The sequence below is a fragment of the Colossoma macropomum genome, unplaced genomic scaffold, assembly GCF_904425465.1.
Source record: "Colossoma macropomum unplaced genomic scaffold, Colossoma_macropomum, whole genome shotgun sequence".
Taxonomy (NCBI): domain Eukaryota; kingdom Metazoa; phylum Chordata; class Actinopteri; order Characiformes; family Serrasalmidae; genus Colossoma; species Colossoma macropomum.
Window position 1 is genome coordinate 44,215,091 of NW_023494805.1, and position 20,900 is coordinate 44,235,990.

Consider the following 20,900-nt stretch of genomic DNA (forward strand, 5'->3'; position numbering starts at 1 on the left):
AGCAGCTGCTGTTTATGAAGAACACAGAGCGGAGAGGCACATTGCTGAGATGACTGTGGCTCAGTCGCTGCGGAGAAACATTCTCAGTTTAACTCAGGCGGTTTTAGTGCAGGTCGGGTTGGTTTTGAGGAATTTATGTTATTGGCCAGTTAGAGCTTCTCTGAGCAGCAGACATGAGCTGAGATATCAGAGGTGAAGATGATGATACAAAGAGGAGGAACCATGGAAACAGGTGTAACGTAACCATGGAAATGAGTGTAACCATGGAAGTAGGATGTAGTTTAACCATAGAAATGGCTGTAACCATGGAAACAAGTGTACCTCACTGTTTTTGACGTTAGCTTTCAGGCTATCAGCTCACAGCCGGTTAGCTCTCTGGCTAATAGCTCTTGGGCCTTTAGCTCTCAGACTGTTAGCTCTCAGACTGTGAGCTCTCAGACTGTTAGCTCTCACACTGTTAGCTCTCAGATTCTTAGCTCTCAGATTGTGAGCTCTCAGACTCTTAGCTCTCAGACTGTGAGCTCTCAGACTGTGAGCTCTCACACTGTTAGCTCTCAGACTGTTAGCTCTCAGATTCTTAGCTCTCAGACTGTGAGCTCTCAGACTGTGAGCTCTCAGACTGTGAGCTCTCAGACTGCTAGCTCTCAGACTGTTAGCTCTCAGACTGTTAGCTCTCAGACTGTGAGCTCTCAGACTGTTAGCTCTCAGACTGTGAGCTCTCAGACTGTTAGCTCTCAGACTGTTAGCTCTCAGATTCTTAGCTTTCAGATTGTGAGCTCTCAGGCTGTTAGCTCTCAGATTGTTAGCTCTCAGACTGTGAGCTCTCACACTGTTAGCTCTCAGACTGTTAGCTCTCAGATTCTTAGCTCTCAGATTGTGAGCTCTCAGGCTGTTAGCTCTCAGATTGTGAGCTCTCAGACTGTTAGCTCTCAGACTCTTAGCTCTCAGACTGTGAGCTCTCAGACTGTGAGCTCTCAGACTGCTAGCTCTCAGACTGTTAGCTCTCAGACTGTGAGCTCTCAGACTGTTAGCTCTCAGACTGTGAGCTCTCAGACTGTTAGCTCTCAGACTGTTAGCTCTCAGATTCTTAGCTTTCAGATTGTGAGCTCTCAGGCTGTTAGCTCTCAGACTGTTACCTCTCAGACTGTTAGCTCTCACACTGTTAGCTCTCAGACTGTTAGCTCTCAGATTGTTAGCTCTCAGGCTGTTAGCTCTCAGATTGTTAGCTCTCAGACTGTTAGCTCTCAGATTGTTAGCTCTCAGACTGTTAGCTCTCAGACTGTTACCTCTCAGACTGTTAGCTCTCAGACTGTTAGCTCTCAGATTGCTAGCTCTCAGATTGTTAGCTCTCAGGCTGTTAGCTCTCACACTGTTAGCTCTCAGACTGTTAGCTCTCAGATTGTTAGCTGTCAGACTGTTAGCTCTCAGACTGTTAGCTCTCAGACTGTTAGCTCTCAGATTGTTAGCTCTCAGACTGTGAGCTCTCAGACTGTTAGCTCTCAGACTGTTAGCTCTCAGATTGCTAGCTCTCAGATTGTTAGCTCTCAGGGTGTTAGCTCTCAGATTGTTAGCTCTCAGACTGTTAGCTCTCAGATTGTTACCTCTCAGACTGTTAGCTCTCAGACTGTTAGCTCTCACACTGTTAGCTCTCAGATTGTTAGCTCTCAGACTGTTAGCTCTCAGATTCTTAGCTCTCAGATTGTTAGCTCTCAGACTGTTAGCTCTCAGATTGCTAGCTCTCAGATTGTTAGCTCTCAGATTGCTAGCTCTCAGGCTGTTAGCTCTCACACTGTTAGCTCTCAGACTGTTAGCTCTCAGATTGTTAGCTCTCAGACTGTTAGCTCTCAGACTGTTAGCTCTCAGACTGTTAGCTCTCAGATTGTTAGCTCTCAGACTGTGAGCTCTCAGATTGTTAGCTCTCAGACTGTTAGCTCTCAGATTGCTAGCTCTCAGATTGTTAGCTCTCAGGCTGTTAGCTCTCAGATTGTTAGCTCTCAGACTGTTAGCTCTCAGATTGTTACCTCTCAGACGGTTAGCTCTCAGACTGTTAGCTCTCACACTGTTAGCTCTCAGATTGTTAGCTCTCAGACTGTTAGCTCTCAGATTCTTAGCTCTCAGATTGTTACCTCTCAGATTGCTAGCTCTCAGATTGCTAGCTCTCAGATTGTTAGCTCTCAGGCTGTTAGCTCTTGGATTGTTAGCTCTCAGACTGTTAGCTCTCAGATTGTTACCTCTCAGATTGTTAGCTCTCAGACTGTTAGCTCTCAGATTGCTAGCTCTCAGATTGTTAGCTCTCAGGCTGTTAGCTCTCACACTGTTAGCTCTCAGACTGTTAGCTCTCAGACTGTTAGCTCTCAGATTGTTAGCTCTCAGACTGTTAGCTCTCAGATTCTTAGCTCTCAGATTGTTAGCTCTCAGATTGTGAGCTGTCAGACTGTTAGCTCTCAGACTGTTAGCTCTCAGACTCTTAGCCCTCAGATTGTTAGCTCTCAGATTGTTAGCTCTCAGACTGTTAGCTCTCAGATTGTTAGCTCTCAGACTGTTAGCTCTCAGATTCTTAGCTCTCAGATTGTTAGCTCTCAGATTGTTAGCTCTCAGGCTGTTAGCTCTCAGATTGTTAGCTCTCAGACTGTTAGCTCTCAGATTCTTAGCTCCCAGATTGTTAGCTCTCACACTGTTAGCTCTCAGACTGTTAGCTCTCAGACTGTTAGCTCTCAGATTGTTAGCTCTCACACTGTTAGCTCTCAGACTCTTAGCTCTCAGACTGTTAGCTCTCAGACTGTGAGCTCTCAGACTGTGAGCTCTCACACTGTTAGCTCTCAGACTGTGAGCTCTCAGACTGTTAGCTCTCAGACTGTGAGCTCTCAGATTGTTAGCTCTCAGGGTGTTAGCTCTCAGATTGTGAGCTCTCACACTGTTAGCTCTCAGACTGTTAGCTCTCAGATTGTTAGCTCTCAGGGTGTTAGCTCTCAGACTGTGAGCTCTCAGACTGTGAGCTCTCACACTGTTAGCTCTCAGACTGTGAGCTCTCAGACTGTTAGCTCTCAGATTGTTAGCTCTCAGACTGTTAGTTCTCAGATTGTTAGCTCTCAGACTGTTAGCTCTCAGACTGTTAGCTCTCAGATTGTTAGCTCTCAGACTGTTAGTTCTCAGATTGTTAGCTCTCAGACTGTTAGCTCTCAGACTGTTAGTTCTCAGATTGTGAGCTGTCAGACTGTTAGCTCTCAGACTGTTAGTTCTCAGATTGTGAGCTGTCAGACTGTTAGCTCTCAGACTGTTAGCTCTCAGACTGTTAGCTCTCAGATTGTTAGCTCTCAGACTGTGAGCTCTCAGACTGTTAGCTCTCAGACTGTTAGCTCTCAGATTGCTAGCTCTCAGATTGTTAGCTCTCAGGGTGTTAGCTCTCAGATTGTTAGCTCTCAGACTGTTAGCTCTCAGATTGTTACCTCTCAGACTGTTAGCTCTCAGACTGTTAGCTCTCACACTGTTAGCTCTTGGATTGTTAGCTCTCAGACTGTTAGCTCTCAGATTCTTAGCTCTCAGATTGTTAGCTCTCAGACTGTTAGCTCTCAGATTGCTAGCTCTCAGATTGTTAGCTCTCAGATTGCTAGCTCTCAGGCTGTTAGCTCTCACACTGTTAGCTCTCAGACTGTTAGCTCTCAGATTGTTAGCTGTCAGACTGTTAGCTCTCAGACTGTTAGCTCTCAGATTGTTAGCTCTCAGACTGTGAGCTCTCAGATTGTTAGCTCTCAGACTGTTAGCTCTCAGATTGCTAGCTCTCAGATTGTTAGCTCTCAGGCTGTTAGCTCTCAGATTGTTAGCTCTCAGACTGTTAGCTCTCAGATTGTTACCTCTCAGACGGTTAGCTCTCAGACTGTTAGCTCTCACACTGTTAGCTCTCAGATTGTTAGCTCTCAGACTGTTAGCTCTCAGATTCTTAGCTCTCAGATTGTTAGCTCTCAGACTGTTAGCTCTCAGATTGCTAGCTCTCAGATTGTTAGCTCTCAGGCTGTTAGCTCTTGGATTGTTAGCTCTCAGACTGTTAGCTCTCAGATTGTTACCTCTCAGATTGTTAGCTCTCAGACTGTTAGCTCTCAGATTGCTAGCTCTCAGATTGTTAGCTCTCAGGCTGTTAGCTCTCAGACTGTTAGCTCTCAGACTGTTAGCTCTCAGATTGTTAGCTCTCAGACTGTTAGCTCTCAGATTCTTAGCTCTCAGATTGTTAGCTCTCAGATTGTGAGCTGTCAGACTGTTAGCTCTCAGACTGTTAGCTCTCAGACTCTTAGCTCTCACACTGTTAGCTCTCAGATTGTTAGCTCTCAGACTGTTAGCTCTCAGATTGTTAGCTCTCAGACTGTTAGCTCTCAGATTCTTAGCTCTCAGATTGTTAGCTCTCAGATTGTTAGCTCTCAGGCTGTTAGCTCTCAGATTGTTAGCTCTCAGACTGTTAGCTCTCAGATTCTTAGCTCCCAGATTGTTAGCTCTCACACTGTTAGCTCTCAGACTGTTAGCTCTCAGACTGTTAGCTCTCAGATTGTTAGCTCTCACACTGTTAGCTCTCAGACTCTTAGCTCTCAGACTGTTAGCTCTCAGACTGTGAGCTCTCAGACTGTGAGCTCTCACACTGTTAGCTCTCAGACTGTGAGCTCTCAGACTGTTAGCTCTCAGACTGTTAGCTCTCAGATTGTTAGCTCTCAGGGTGTTAGCTCTCAGATTGTGAGCTCTCACACTGTTAGCTCTCAGACTGTTAGCTCTCAGATTGTTAGCTCTCAGGGTGTTAGCTCTCAGACTGTGAGCTCTCAGACTGTGAGCTCTCACACTGTTAGCTCTCAGACTGTGAGCTCTCAGACTGTTAGCTCTCAGACTGTTAGCTCTCAGATTGTTAGCTCTCAGACTGTTAGTTCTCAGATTGTTAGCTCTCAGACTGTTAGCTCTCAGACTGTTAGCTCTCAGATTGTTAGCTCTCAGACTGTTAGTTCTCAGATTGTTAGCTCTCAGACTGTTAGCTCTCAGACTGTTAGTTCTCAGATTGTGAGCTGTCAGACTGTTAGCTCTCAGACTGTTAGCTCTCAGATTGTGAGCTGTCAGACTGTTAGCTGTCAGATTGTTAGCTCTCAGACTGTTAGCTCTCAGACTGTTAGCTCTCAGATTGTGAGCTGTCAGACTGTTAGCTCTCAGACTGTTAGCACTCAGACTGTGAGCTCTCAGATTGTGAGCTCTCAGGCTGTGAGCCCTCAGACTGTTAGCTGTCAGACTGTTAGCTCTCAGATTGTTACCTCTCAGACTGTGAGCCCTCAGACTGTTAGCTCTCAGATTGTTAGCTCTCAGATTGTTAGCTCTCAGACTGTTAGCCCTCAGATTGTTAGCTCTCAGATTGTTAGCTCTCAGACTGTTAGCTCTCAGATTGTTAGCTCTCAGACTGTTAGCTCTCAGACTGTTAGCTCTCAGATTGTTAGCTCTCAGACTGTTAGCTCTCAGACTGTTAGCTCTCAGATTGTTAGCTCTCAGACTGTTAGCTCTCAGACTGTTAGCTCTCAGATTGTTAGCTCTCAGACTGTTAGCTCTCAGACTGTTAGCTCTCAGACTGTTAGCTCTCAGGCTGTTAGCTCTCAGATTGTTAGCTCTCAGACTGTGAGCCCTCAGACTGTTAGCTGTCAGACTGTTAGCTCTCAGATTGTTACCTCTCAGTCTGTGAGCCCTCAGACTGTTAGCTCTCAGACTGTTAGCTCTCAGATTGTTAGCTCTCAGACTGTTAGCCCTCAGATTGTTAGCTCTCAGATTGTTAGCTCTCAGACTGTTAGCTCTCAGACTGTTAGCTCTCAGACTGTTAGCTCTCAGATTGTTAGCTCTCAGACTGTTAGCTCTCAGATTGTTAGCTCTCAGACAGAGTGTCTGTTGCTGAGTGTTGTGTAATAGTGATTTTAGGAAAAATCTCCTGCCTCTATAAATCACTCACTCAGCGCCTTGTCAGCCACAAGCTCAGCGCTAATCTGTTCCACATTAGCTGGATTTTAAAGTGCTTCATAAAAGAGGAGCTTTTTTTCTCTTCTAGGAGACACAACATCTAGAACCCAACTGTGCTCACAACATGTATTCTGTATCTGTCACTATGAGTGTAGATTTTACTGAATTTAAGGTGGAACATAATCTATAGATTAGTACTCTGAATTTTCACCTCAGGATGAATAACGTGTGAAATGAACAGCACTGTGCAAAAGTCAGAGCCCCTTCATTAATTTAACCTTCAGCTAAATTGGCCAATAAGTTCAAGTTATTTATTATTCAGTGTCAGGAGACAGAGTTGGGCAAAATACTGAACACACTGTTCGAAATATATTCAGTAACATATTCAGAATGTATTTATAATACAGCTTCAGTCCATCCTGGTAAAGCAGATGGGAAAACTTTTTTTACTTAATTCGCACTGTTACAGTTTAGCACTTTTACTCATGTAATTATTCTGTTATTGTTTTGTTTTGTTTATCAGTCTACTCAGGCTTTAGCAGAGCTCAGAAACACTGAGATTAATAACCGATCACATTGATTTATCAGTCTACTCAGGCTTTAGCAGAGCTCAGTAACACTGAGATTAATAACTGATCATCACATTGATTTATCAGTCCACTCAGGCTTTAGCAGAGCTCAGTAACACTGAGATTAATAACTGATCATCACATTGATTTATCAGTCTACTCAGGCTTTAGCAGGAACTTTAGTGTTTGTAAAGAAGCTGTTAATCGGTTCTCTTTAGAGTTAATCTAATTAGCATGTTTGCTATGTGCCATAGTTAATAAACATTGATGGTATTTCGTTTAAAGGTTGTTTTTTAGTTTTGTAGGAAAGTATTCTAAACATAGTTTACAAAAAGTGTATAAAGTGACTGCATTCTGAATATTACCTTTACAAACCCAACTAGGACTGACTGTAGATACTAAATTTCTGTATTTTGAATATGAATTCCCAGTGCTTATATTCTTCTACATCCAAACTGTGATAACCTTTAAACATCATATCAGAGTGTTCAGTATTTAATGTGTCAACTCTTTATCTTTATTATTAGTTAATAATGTGTCCTGCACTGCCAGAGCCCTATAGGACTTATTTACTGTAGTGTGACTGACTGCATTACAGTGAGTTACGTTAGCATCAGGTGTTGCCCTGTGGCCAGTTAACCCTCACACAGCTGGACAGATGAGATAAATCAGTGTCTCTTTAACATGTGGAATGTTTACAGGTGTATCTGTAAAACTGGACAACATTAAGACTTTAAACTGCTGTTTGAAATCTGGCCATATATGAACATACATGTCATAAAGAGTTCAATGTATATTTCAAAATATATGTATGTTTATATGTAAGTATCAAATATTGCACGTATATGCATATTATATGGTAGTCTTGTAGCTGCAGTGCTAAAATAAAGAAGCATGAAACATGGCCGACCTACTACGGTCGGAGTAAGGGACTCTTTCTAATGCAGTATAAATGTTCGTGTAAATGTGAAATGTAGTCTGTAAATTTGAACATCAGAAAAGTTCACTTTTCACCACTGACAGTAAAACTGCTGACAGTAACACTGCTGACCATAACACCACTGACAATAACACTGCTGACCATAACACCACTGACAGTAACACTGCTGACCATAACACCACGGACAGTAACACTGCTGACCATAACACCACTGACAGTAACACTACTGACAGTAACACTGCTGACAATAACACCACTGACAGTAACATTCCTGACCATAAAACCACTGACAGTATCACTGCTGACAGTAACACTGCTGACAATAACACCACTGACAGTAACACTCCTGACCATAACACCACTGACAGTATCACTGCTGACAGTAACACTGCTGACCATAACACCACTGACAGTAGCACTGTTGACTGTAACACCACTGACAGAAACACTGCTGACCATAACACCACTGACAGTAACACCACTGACAGTAACACTGCTGACAGTAACACTGATGACCATAACACCACTGACAGAAACATTGCTGACCGTAACACCACTGACAGTAACATTTCTGACCATAATACCACTGATAGTAACACTACTGACCGTAACACCACTGACAGTGACACTGCTGACTGTAACATCACTGACAGTAACTCCACTGACTGTGAACCAGCTGACCATAACACCAGTGACCATAACACCACTTACAAGAGCTCCACTGACTTTACTAAAATCTGAGCTTTTCTAAAACATCCTTCACTCACACTTTAGATTCAAACTGACATTGTATGTAAATTACCAATGTTGCATTTGTTTTTTATTTGAAATTTTAAAATTGTTTAATGTGTGAGTATGAGTAACAGCACTGATGCAAATTTCTTGAAAAACAGAAACCTGTCAGCATTTTTCAGAAACTTTCTCAAAAAATAAATTTCACAAACTGTCACGTCTCAGAGTTATTTCTTGTTCATACGAGAAAATATTCAAAAACATATTTCTTTTATACAATGAAATTTTTATATTTCTGAACACCCCTGACAGAAAGGATTTACAATTCTTTCAACAAAAAAAGATTATTGCCAAATAGGGCACATCATTTTAGACAACATACATAGACCATACATTTAATATTTTAATACATTTTTACAGTTTAGACTGAAAAGCGAGCATCAAAATGGAACATGAGTGAATATCACTGAAATAAAACTTCTTAAAGAAGAATCATCAGAGTTTCTGTTGGCGAATTTAAGAAGAGAGAAAAAATCTCAGACGTAAACTTTGTGCTTTATTTTTATTCTGAGCTGATTTTCATCACTTTAAAGCGGAGAGTCATTTACAGCAGGAGGAGGAGCTGAATGACCCGGCGGGGAAACTGTCACTTTAATGTCTCCTGTAGAGCAGCTGTGACTCACCTTTCACCTCTCGCTGGGGTCAGCCTGAGGTCATTCTCCATTCTGCAGTGTGTGTTAGGCTCATAAACTGCAGAGCGCTGCTCACATTGTTGTAACATTCTAATGTTCTTAACCCACCAGAGACCGCCTGCTGTAGAGGCTGTGACCCACTGGAGCTGAGTTTGAGGTTGTGGACTCTGACTGACTGACTGACCGACCGGTCCTTTAGTGCCCAGCAGGAGGAGAGAGAGTGAAACACTGACCTCTATTTTAGAACATGAATCAGAAAGATAAGCATCATAAAACTATTAAAAATATATATTTTATTTACATCTGTACATCTGTTGTTTCTGATGGGTAGAGATGGGCTGTATTTGGGGGGGGCATTTGAACAAAACACTGAAAGGAGGGGCTGTGTTTGTTTGGGGGTGGGGCTTTAGAGGGAACACTGAAGGGAGGGGCTGTGTTTGTTTGGGGGTGGGGCTTTGGAGGGAACACTGAAGGGCGGGGCTGTGTTTGTTTGGGGGTGGGGCTTTGGAGGGAACACTGAAGGGAGGGGCTGTGTTTGTTTGGGGGTGGGGCTTTGGAGGGAACACTGAAGGGAGGGGCTGTGTTTGTTTGGGGGTGGGGCTTTGGAGGGAACACTGAAGGGAGGGGCTGTGTTTGTTTGGGGGTGGGGCTTTGGAGGGAACACTGAAGGGAGGGGCTGTGTTTGTTTGGGGGTGGGGCTTTGGAGGGAACACTGAAAGGAGGGGCTGTGTTTGTTTGAATGTTAATCACTCTTAGTTTTAATTCCCTGTAATTTGTTCAGCTCCCTGCTGAGTCCCTCTCACTCTGCCTCGTCCCTCTCACTCGGCCTCGTCCCTCTCACTCGGCTTCATCCCTCTCACTCTGCCTCGTCCCTCTCACTCGGCCTCATCCCTCTCACTCTGCCTCGTCCCTCTCACTCGGCCTCGACCCTCTCACTCGGCCTCGTCCCTCTCACTCAGCCTCGACCCTCTCACTCGGCCTCGTCCCTCTCACTCAGCCTTGTCCCTCTCACTCGGCCTCGTCCACACCCGCTTGGTTTTGGTTTATTTGGCTCGTAATGACGATGTTGTAACGGTAGTAAAGTGATATCAGTCTGTCTGCTGTTACTCAGAATCCAACAATAGTCTGAATATAATGAAAGTGACATCATGTCTTATTATAGAGTATTAATGAGAGGAATAAGCGCATCATTAACCTTTACAATGAAACACCCTCTAATTAGATCAGCTGCTCTAAATACAGCAGTGAGCAGTGAGCTAATCACTCACTAAGGGCTAAAAGTGTGATATTTCTATGACGCGCTAACGTTAGCTTTATTTCCTGTTATTCAGGCCGACAGTGATCGCAGTGAGCACTGAAGTTCAGCCCGTGTAAGTGTGTGGTTTACAGATGGAGGAGTGACCCGACTGGATTAATTCACAACCACAACAGCATGGTCCAGTTGGCTAAACGGAACTGGCAGTGCCGAGTCGGATCACTGAGAACACGCAGAGATCCAGCTTTCTTCATCTGATGATCTTCATCTCAGCTGAGTTCTCCAGCCATTAGCACTTTATCACAGAGTCTAACATGAGTTAATCTTAGTGCAGGTTAGCTAGAACCCTTTAGAACAGAAGGGCAATTTGTCCTTATTTAGAGCTAATCAGAACCATTGTACAGAACCATTTTAAGAACCCTCAAAGAGCCATCTTTTTGAGAGTGTAGGTATTACTTTCAGAAGTGTAAGTTTAGGGGTTTGGGTTTGGGACCATCTCCTCCCAACAGACAGAATCCTATAAATGATGATGTGTATATTTAGTTTATTACTGTCTCTATTAATGTCTTCAGTTTAAACATTAGAACAGAATGTTTTAATATCTAAGATCTGAAAACATCGTTGTTTTTAAATAATTTGTTTACTGTGTAACTGCAGTTTGGACTGCAGTATAGAATAATTCATATAGAACTGATTTATCTCTGGATAAGAGCCCAGGCCAAATGTATCAATCACTTTTTTTTTGTGAGAAAAACATTTGACCGTCCTGCAGAATGAGAGCCAGGCTGTCCCCCATATAAAATGTGCCATAACTTTTGGACAGGCCATATTTTATGCTTTATTATTTGTTAAACTGAGTAAACGTGTGTTAAAATGTGCAGGTGTGACTGTAGAGCGTGGACTGATGGACCCTCAGTGTATACCGCGTATGTCATTTACGCTGAGCTGATTTTCTCTCTGAGGGACGTTTGTAGTACTGAACCCTGAGCTGAGCTGCGTCTGTAATGCAGAGCAGAAGGTCGGGTCTTTCAACACTCTGCATTTCAGCTGCGCGTAAATCACCATTTTAACTGAAACGATTTATTATCTTATTTATCTAAATGGCGTAACTGAGGCTAAACCGAGTAGCTCTGAGTGAATCTCTCAGAATCCTGAAACACTCTCAGCTCCTCAGAGGCTCCACAGTTTTTATCACTTTATTTACTGTAAAGTTAGAAAAGCTCCACCTTCCAGCTTCATTTACTAAATATACTGAAAAGGCTGATGGTGAAGAACCCTCAGCGTCGTCTAGATTTTCAGAGAATGTTTAATGATTTTTAGTTCATTTATATTTAACAGAATCATCAGGCTTGTTGGGTTTAAACTCTGTAAGTATTGCAGTAATAATCTTATTACACTGTTCAGTTTTGGTTGGAAACAAAAGGGTTAAAATTTTGAAACACCCAAAAGAAAATCGTGCGAACGGGATTGTTCTCTCTGTGGTATCTAAGTAGATTCAGCTGAGCTACTTTCTCATTGGTTAGATCTTCAGGAGCTGAACTGAAGGCCTTACACGTCAGATTAACTACCAACATAATTAGGAAGTGACAGAGGAACCAACCAATCACACTCTGATTTACAATTTTGTTAGATTGGACGTCTGAAAGCTTTAGATACGTCTTGATTGTGAATACGAGTCGTAGTCCAAGCAGGTTCTGGTTATTGTTATGAATGTTAAACAGCAGCTGCAGCTCTATACTGAGAGAGTACTGTAACACTAATACATACAAAATCAGATATATGTATTGATTATATCAGTAATTGAGGAATCTCAAGATAATTTTGATGTTTTTTTAAAGACCAAACAATAAAAATGAGCCTAACTAAATAATACACAGATTCCACAACACTCAACTGAAAATATATAAAACAGAAACCTTTATATTTAATATAAAATCAAAAAACACAGATAAATGTGAATCCATCAGATTCTGTTTCTCACCATCAAAGAAATTATAACAATATATAATATAATATAATATAATATAATGTATTTAATACTATCAGATTATTTTTGTTTAATGCCTTTAAATCATATATTACTATTTTGAGAACTCTTTATTTCTGCTTTGAGTCAGTCATTAATTCACCTTTTCATGGCTGCGCAGGTCATTATATACAGTCATGTGCAAAAGTTTGTGTAAATAAGAGTGTAAATAAGTCACACATCTTCTACAGAGACACATATTTTAAAACATAAATACTGTTTATTTACTCAGTTCAACATATTGGAAAAAATAATAATTGTGTAAATGTTGTGGCACATTTTGTTTATTTAATACTTATTTATTTCCAATGTGTTAAACAAAGCAAATAAATAGAAACTGAGCACTACAATCTGCAGAGAAATGCCATATTTAATTGTGTAAAACCGCTATGATAATGCTAATTTCCAATTAGCACCAAGCTAGCAGTGTTAATTTCCTGTGCAGGGATTTAATACTGTTTAAGGTTGCTCTGTTTAAATGCAGACATTCAAAGCATTTGAAGCTACTAAGAAATTTTCAGGTGTCATATTTTTACTCTGTATGTTGTAATTTTACGGTAAAACAGGAAATATTACTGAGAAGCCTGTTAGCCTATTGGCCTGTTAGCTGTCTGCAGAGCTGTTCAGCCTAAACCTAATTAAAAACCTTTTACTTCATATATGCACACAGTCTGAATCAGCAGACGTTTGATTTTACTTTGCATTCATGAAATTTGTGAATACAAATATCCTGCATTAGTGAGATCCTGCTGGTGTGGGCTTCCTCTTTTTCAGTGAGACGTGCTAATAGCTCGCCCTTGTGGAGAGTCTTCAGTCTGCAAACATGGCTGTATCATGTCCTGCAGATTACCTGCTCATCATTAAAAACTGCACATTAATGACTAAGCTGGTTCATAGAGAATGTACATTTTAATTGATTATTTTTTGTAATTAATCAGTGTTGATCATGCAGTCATGGCAGTTCTAGTTACAATCTTCAGATGAAATTCTTCAATTGTTCAAACTTGAAATGTTCATGTTTAATGTACAACAGCCAAAATAGGTTCATCTGCACCAGCGTTAGCTTAGTGCTAACATACTAGTAGTACCCAATAGGGGCGCTAGCGGCATCACTGTAGAGGTGTTTTTTTTGGCTAGTTTTTGATCAAGTCTTGACATTTATAGCCTGAACTGAAGGCCTAGCTCTGATAGTCACAGCTCACTGCTGGTGTTTGTTAAGGTGTAACGCAGAGATTATTGCTTAAGTTCTGAAGGTTCTTCATTAGAGTAGTTCTTGTGTCCAGGCAGCGAGTGGTTCATCAGTTCTGGAAACATGTGTGTCTCTCAGCACATGACTAAAACGCCTCTGATTCACAAGAAAAACCCCTAAAACTGACCAGAACTCTGTAAAAAGGTGCTTTATGTTCCCTCATAACTCTACAGACGTTACACACCCAGCCAGCTCAGTGTGGGAGAGTTTAACTGCTTTAAGGATTTTCCTCCACCGTCCATCAACGACTAGAGTTCCAAAAACATCCTGAGGTACAGAAGTCACAGCTCAAAAAGCTGCTTAAGTGCTGAAAAACTAAGAACCACAGTGGAACTTCTTAGAACATCCAGCATCTCTCAGCCTGAGGAGCCTGAACGTAACAGCTGCACCATTTAAGGTGGAACAGAAAATTTGAATGAGAAGCCAATTTCAGCTTCATAGTTCCTGTGTTAATAGTCAGTATGAATGGGTGGGGCTAAACTACTGTAGGCTTAATAGGTGGATATATGTAAATTAGTTGTTTTCTGTGACTTCACAAAAACAGTGAATTTAAAGTGGGCTTAATTTCCTTGTATGTACTGTCTGCTCTTTAATCCCAGTCTACAGACATTTATTTGTTCTCTTCCTGTTCATCTTCTGCAAATAAAAATCTCAATAATGTCCACTATTATTTTTCCATCATTCTACCTGTGTGTCCAGCCTGCAGGTAAACTCTGACTGACTCCACCAATCAAATAACTCCTGGTATTCCACTTTACTGCTGTTGCCTGTGGCTCGTTCCATTACGATTTTAAAGCTTCTCAGAACTCTGCTTGGTCAGTGTGTCTCTCTAGCACAGATTCCAGAAGGTCACTCTCAGAATCACCCACAGGCTCCCACAGCTAATACTCACAATGCTCACTCCTCTTTCTACAGTATCTCTGTAACATGACAGAGGCGTTTTAAAACACTGATCAAGATTAAGCACAACTCTATTTACTGAGCTAATCACTGAACTACTAAACAAAGAACTGTAGATTTAACACTGTTAGCCATGTTACACAGATTCATCCCAGTTCAGGACCCTATCAGCTCAGTCTAGAACCCTGTTACCCCAGTTCAGGACCTGGTTAACCCGGTTCAGATCCTGTTAGACAAGTCCAGATCCTCTTAGCCCAGTCTATTACCCTATTAGCCCAGTCCTGGATGCTGTTAGCACACTCCAGGCCCTGTTAGCCCAGTCCAGACCTTGTTAGCCCAGTCCAAGACCCTGTTACCCCAGTTTAGATCCTGTTAGACCAACCCAGACCCTGATAGCCCAGCACCTTATTAAGCCAGTTCAGGACCATGCTATTCTAGTCCAGTGCCATGTTAGCCCATTCCAGACCAAATAAGCCCAATCCAGGACCCCATTAGCCCAGTCCAGATCCTATTAGCCCAGTCCAGGACTCTGGTAGACCAGTCCGGACCACATTAGCCCAGTCCAGAACCCTATTAGACCAGTCCAGACAATGTTAGCCCAGTCCCGAGCCCTATTAGCCCATTCCAGGATGATGTTAGCCCAGTCCAGACCACATTAGCCCAGTCCAGACCCTGATAGCCCACTCCAGGACACCATTAGCCCAGTCCAGAGCCTGATAGACCAGCCCAGACCCTGCTAGCCCAATCCTGTATCCTATTACCTTAGTCCTGGCCCTAAAGGCCCAGGCTGCTGTTAGCCCTTTCCAGGACCCATTAGTCCAGTCCAGGACACATTAGCCCAATTATCTCAGTCCAGGATGCTGTTATTCCAGACCAGAGAACTGTGTACTTCCTAAATATTCCTTCACTCTTTTCTCCTTGGCTGGAGGTCTGTATGGAGGGAATCCCCTCCCCCGAGTTTCACTCCCTCCCCACACGCACTGCTTCTTGGTGGAGACTCAGCAGCTCGTATTTAAAAGCCTCTCAGCCCCCTACATGCTCACTGTGTTCCAGGCCAAGGGCCAGCAGCCAAAGCACCGGTCGGCAGCAGCACAGGAGGAATTTGGACGGTGAGACACAGCAAGCGGGACAAGAACCGGAGCAGAAGTGACCACAGCATGGATCTCACCAAGAGCCTGTGGCTGCTGTGGCTGCCCTGCATGCTGACTGGACTGAGCTATGACTACAGGGACTATTCAGATTCCTACTATAACGACATCTCAGAGGGAGGAAAGCAGGAAGGTACACGCTTCTCTGATTTCACTCTGAAATTAATTTCTCCAGTTGAGTGGAGAGAAGGTACCGGTTCTGTTTGCTCAGTTCTGTTTACGTCTGATGGGTTTGTGATTCTGTATGTTTAATGCACAATAATATTTATACTTTTACTCAAAAAGTGAAGAACTGACTCTAACAAACTCAGTTCCTATTAGTCAGCTTCTCATTTAAATTTAACAGCTGCACCATTTAAGGTGGAACAGAAAAAAATTACATGACAAACCAGTTTCACCCTCATAGCTCCAACACTGAAAGATGCTAAAAGTATTTAAGTAGATTTTAAGCTGCTTTTCTTTGTTTACAGCTGACAGGTGACTGTAATTAAAACAATATAGACCTAAAAAATTTTAAAAGTTCTGTATCAGAGATTTAAACTGATGACAAACATCTCTGCTGTTCACTGTCAGGATCTTTAAGTCTTCCAGCAGAAATACAGCAGTGCTGCCTTAAACGTGCCTCTACTTTGACACCAGCTTGTGAAACTCTTGGGAATTTAAAGGGGAATTCCACCATATTTAAATTTCAATGGTGATAGGAACCAGGGGTCGCCATGACTACAACACAAATATAGATATTTTAGTTACTATCCAGAACCACCAGTGAACCTACATGAGTCTTCTGAGTTTATATGGAATGTTGATGATGGAAAATAGTGGAGAATCTGAAATAATAAGTTTTCTTTGGGGACTATTTTGCCTCACAGCGCCCTGCATGTATCCCTCCACCATGAACGGAGTTTAAGTTCTCTAAACTATCATAAAACAGTGTCTCAGTCATCAGGCAGTGAATTCATAACCATTTCATGTAAGAAAACATGAAATGGTTCTGTGAGGGAGCTTTTAGAGGTGGACGTCTGGTTCCTATCACCACCACTGTGAACAGTTCTGACTCGGTAAGTTTATCTAGAACAGAGCGTTTCACACCAAACCACTCTGAACCACTCTGAACCTCTCTGGTTACATCTCATCCAGTTAATTATGGAGAAATGATTTAAATTTGAATTAGGTATTGAATTATACTATAAACTTTTTAATAACTGTTATAAATTATTCCATAACTGCTATGAATTATTCAGTATCTACTATGAATTACTCAGCAACTATGAATGGATTCTACAGTGTAACATATGTTAAATATCTGAGCGTATAAAGCAATAATAGATGTTTCCTGATGCAGCGGTGACCTCCAGTCCGTGTGGGGGTCGTGATCAGTCTCGCTGGGATAAGCTCTTCACCATGCTGGAAGATTCCCACATGAGGCAGAACATGATCCTGGAAGCTGGTGAGGAGACGATGAGGAACCTCAGAGAGGAGATCCAGAGCAGGTCCTGCAGCAGCTCCATGCTGGAGGAGTCCTGCAGCACTTTAGGTCAGCAGCTGGACCGCAAGCTGGACCTCAAGCTGGATGCAGCGGTAGACGAGGTAAAGCAGGCAGCTGATAGGCTGCAGGCTCAGTGTAGCTCCGCCCTCCAGCGGCTGGAGAACTTCACGGGGCTGCAGGCCTCCCGTTTGGAGAAGCTGGAGAACGGTTACCTGGGCCAGGTGATGATGAAGAGCCAGCAGGAGTCGGGAGTGGATGCAGGAAAGCTGGAGCGAGTGCTGATGGCCACAGCAGCAGATCTACAGAGAGTTCACACACAGCTCACTCTGCTGCAGCGGGCTGCCGCCCACCGATACCTGCCCTCAGGTAAACAGCATGCAGAGCCTGCCTGACCTTAGTCTCCATCCAGGACCCACTGTGAATTATTCAGCATCCATTATGAATTATTCAGTATCTGCTATGAATTCTGTCTGTTTCTCTCTCTGTCTCTCTCTCTCTGTGTCTCTTTCTCTCTCTCTGTCTCATTCTCTCTCTCTGTCTCTCTCTATCTGTCTCTCTCTCTCTCTATCTGTCTCTCTCTCACTGTCTCTGTTTCTCTCTCTCTGTCTCTCTCTCTCTGTGTTGAAGGCTGTGAGATGGCACTATTGTTCCCGATGCGCTCTAAGCACAGTTTTGCGGAGGTTGTTCTGTCTCCCTCTCTCTCTCTGACCGCTCTGTCGGTCTGTCTGTGGGTGAGAGTGACTGAGGCGCTGGACAGAACCGTGCTGTTCTCCTACAGCAGCAGGAGGAACCCTCAGGAGCTGCAGCTTCTGCTGAACAGGAATATGCTGATCTTCACAGTGGGCGGCGAGGTGGGCACAGTCCGGGCGGCCAGCTCGGGGTCGGAGGGTCGGTGGAGACATTACTGCGGGCTGTGGAGGTCAGAAGGGGGCGTGGCCTCACTCTGGGTAGACGGTCGGCAGGTGTCGGGCTCCTCTGCAGTGGCACAGGGCCGCAGGCTGCCTGAGGGGGGCGCCGTCCTGCTGGGTCAGGAGAAGAGCTCCTCAGGAATGTACAGAGACATGGACGCCACGGTGGCCTTCACCGGGAAAATCACCGCCGTCAACATGTGGAGCCGCGCGCTGGACCCGGAACAGATCCGAGAACTGGCCAATCAGGACGGAGCCTGTGGGCAGAGGGGGGACGTGATTGGCTGGGGGGTTTCTGAGATCCTTCCACATGGGGGCGCTCAGTACATCAGCTGACTGTCCAGTAAAAACCTCTGAGTGACATCATCCCTCTTTGAAGGGCTGATAGCACAAAAACAAAGTCCCTCACACATTCGAAACGCAAACATTGTTTCAAAACGTACCGTTCAAAGCAAACTGCTCTCTGTTTTTGTGATGTCACAGAAATGGACACATTTACATAGAATGAGGCAACCAATCAGAACAGAGCTCATTTGCATATATCAATCTTAAAGGCGCAGTAGCAGAAACAGCCTATTTAACTGTAACAGACAAAAAGAGTCGTTAAAAAATGAATTATGACTTATGATGTTTTTGTTTCATAAACTCAGACAAATGGACATTAATGGAGAAGAATGTGCGCAGAGTAATGATATGATGTAATATATATTATATTTGTTTTGTTTTACTGCATTTTACTGCTATGTTTCTCTACAGGCCAAAAGTGTGACCTACAATACAGTAAAAACTGTATTGTTCCAGAGTTACAGACACGAATGTGTTTTTAATTATTACACTGAGTGTGTTTACATGCACTTAATAATCCAATCATTATCTAATTTCTGCAATGTTCAGATTATTAAGTGGTCGTGTAAACCCTCTGATTTCTTAGATCAGATTAAGGTCTATAAATCTGATTAGTAAATCTGATAATGAGGCTGGATCTGAGTCAGTAAAAGGGTTTCTCAGTGTAAACTCTCACTCTGATTTCTTTCGTTTCCCTCAGTCTGAGCATGTGTGAAAACAGAGCGTCGTCCGGGAAACAGCGAGCAGCGTTTCACACAGCATTTAACACAGCATTGCATGTAACACAGCGTCTAACACAACGCTTAACGCAGCGTCTAACACAGAAACCGCGACATTAACACAGCACTTTTGGAGCAGCACTGAAACCGAATACACACTCGACCAAATGAAGGATTTAAATATTCTTCATCTTCTAGATGACGATGTTCATATTTACAGATAAAGTGACCGATGTTTTTACAAAAAAAGCCTCTCATGAGTTTTACGTTACGTTTATATCACGTCTTGTCTGATTATTAAGTGTAAACACAGCAAAAGTTTGAGGTTTATCTCAAAATGATGACTTATTCTCTAAAACTGATGACCTATTGTATCACAATTCTATCTTACTCTGTTATAAATGTGACATTATCTTGAAATTCTGACTAACTACTTTAAAATAATTACTTATCTCTGAATTAATGAGTTGTAATTTTGTTCACTGCTTTCAGAAACAGAGTGTTTTTCCTGCTGGATGATAATAACCATGTTGTGGTGTGGTGATTGTTGTTGTTGTTGTTGTCATAAATTGACTTAATTGTGTAAAATATCTGACACTGTGTGTGTTTCCACTCTTTTGGCCTGTAGTGAGTGAATTTATTAATCACACTGTAATAAAACTACATCTCTAATTCACTTCTGTCAGTCTGAGAGCTTTAATATCAGAACGACTCTGAACTGTGTAATCATGTTATTCTGGGTTTGTTCCAGTGAAGCAGCAAAGACGCTGAACATGGAAACGACTTTAAAGAGAAACTCGGGCTGAAACGAAACTTTTACCCATCAGCACTTCTGCAGTAAACATGCCTGCTGTCCTACAGAGCAGACATTACGCTTGAAAGACCTTATGCCCCCTTCTGATGATGTGTCTCTTAAATGGACCCAGTGGACAGAGAGCATTAGAAGAGCCCCGACACTGGACACTTTAAATCAGCCTGAAAACGTTTCTGTTAGAGCAGCTTTCAGCTCAGTTTAAACACTGTTAGCTCTGCTGCTCTTCTCTCCTCTAACGCTGCTCTATTATCATAATTTCATCTTTAATCTGAGCTTTAATTTAATTGTTAATTTCTCTTTTAAAATCTACTGTTTTAATCATGTTTTCATTTCTATTCTTTTTTACTTTATGTTTGTAAAGCACTCAGAATGAGCACAGTCTATGAAAGGTTCTAGATAAACTCTCCTGCAGAACATTAAAAACAATAAAGAGCAGTTTCAGCTCTTTAACCTGCAGATGATCTGCGTGTTTCGCAGTGTAATAAAGGCTCTGACAGCTGCATTAAGTTTATTTTAAGATGCAGGCTTTATTTTTTAAAGTGTGCCTGTATTAAATATGACTGTTTACATTCGTCTGGGAGAATCAGAAACAGATGTTTCCCTCCTGAAGGAGCTCTACAGTGTTTAGAGTGTTAAACAGGCTTTACTGTGACGGTGATCTGTGTTTCTGTGGTCAGTGTGATGTACAGTGGGTTTAGTTTTGGAGGAAAACAAATATAGCAAACACCAGCGCTATTAACACTGAATTTAAAGAGCCATACCATAAAAAACTGAACTTTCCTGACTGTTAAAGTCCACACAGTCCCGCCCATCCAGCCTACAGCAGTTTAACCCCGCCCATCCAGCCTACAGCAGATTAACCCCGCCCATCCAGCCTACAGCAGATTAGCCCCGCCCATCCAGCCTACAGCAGTTGTTCATCTGAAACAGCTTCATCTGAAACTGATGTTTTTGCACAGCTGCTTTATTTCACTCTAAACCCCAGCAGTTTAAATGCACAGTTTATCCTCTCAGCTCAGTGTGCAGGTGAGCGTGGTTGAGCAGTGTTGTCCAGCAGGGGGAGCAGTTCTCCCTCACAAACATCAGCTGTTCATGTAGATATGCGCTCAGAGTGTAAAAGCACCGTCATCACCTCCAATCAATCAAACTTATT

General features: G+C 42.7%; 1 protein-coding gene across 1 annotated transcript; it reads left to right on the top strand.

Annotated features, from left to right (window-relative positions):
• Nucleotides 1-15,386: 15,386 nt before the first annotated feature.
• Nucleotides 15,387-19,333, top strand: ptx3b (pentraxin 3, long b). Its single transcript, XM_036597030.1, has 3 exons — nucleotides 15,387-15,608; nucleotides 16,818-17,327; nucleotides 17,589-19,333. Exons 1-3 carry the CDS (start codon nucleotides 15,485-15,487, stop codon nucleotides 18,203-18,205), a joined length of 1,251 nt encoding a protein of 416 aa, XP_036452923.1. The 5' UTR covers nucleotides 15,387-15,484; the 3' UTR covers nucleotides 18,206-19,333.
• The last annotated feature ends 1,567 nt before the right edge of the window (nucleotides 19,334-20,900 follow it).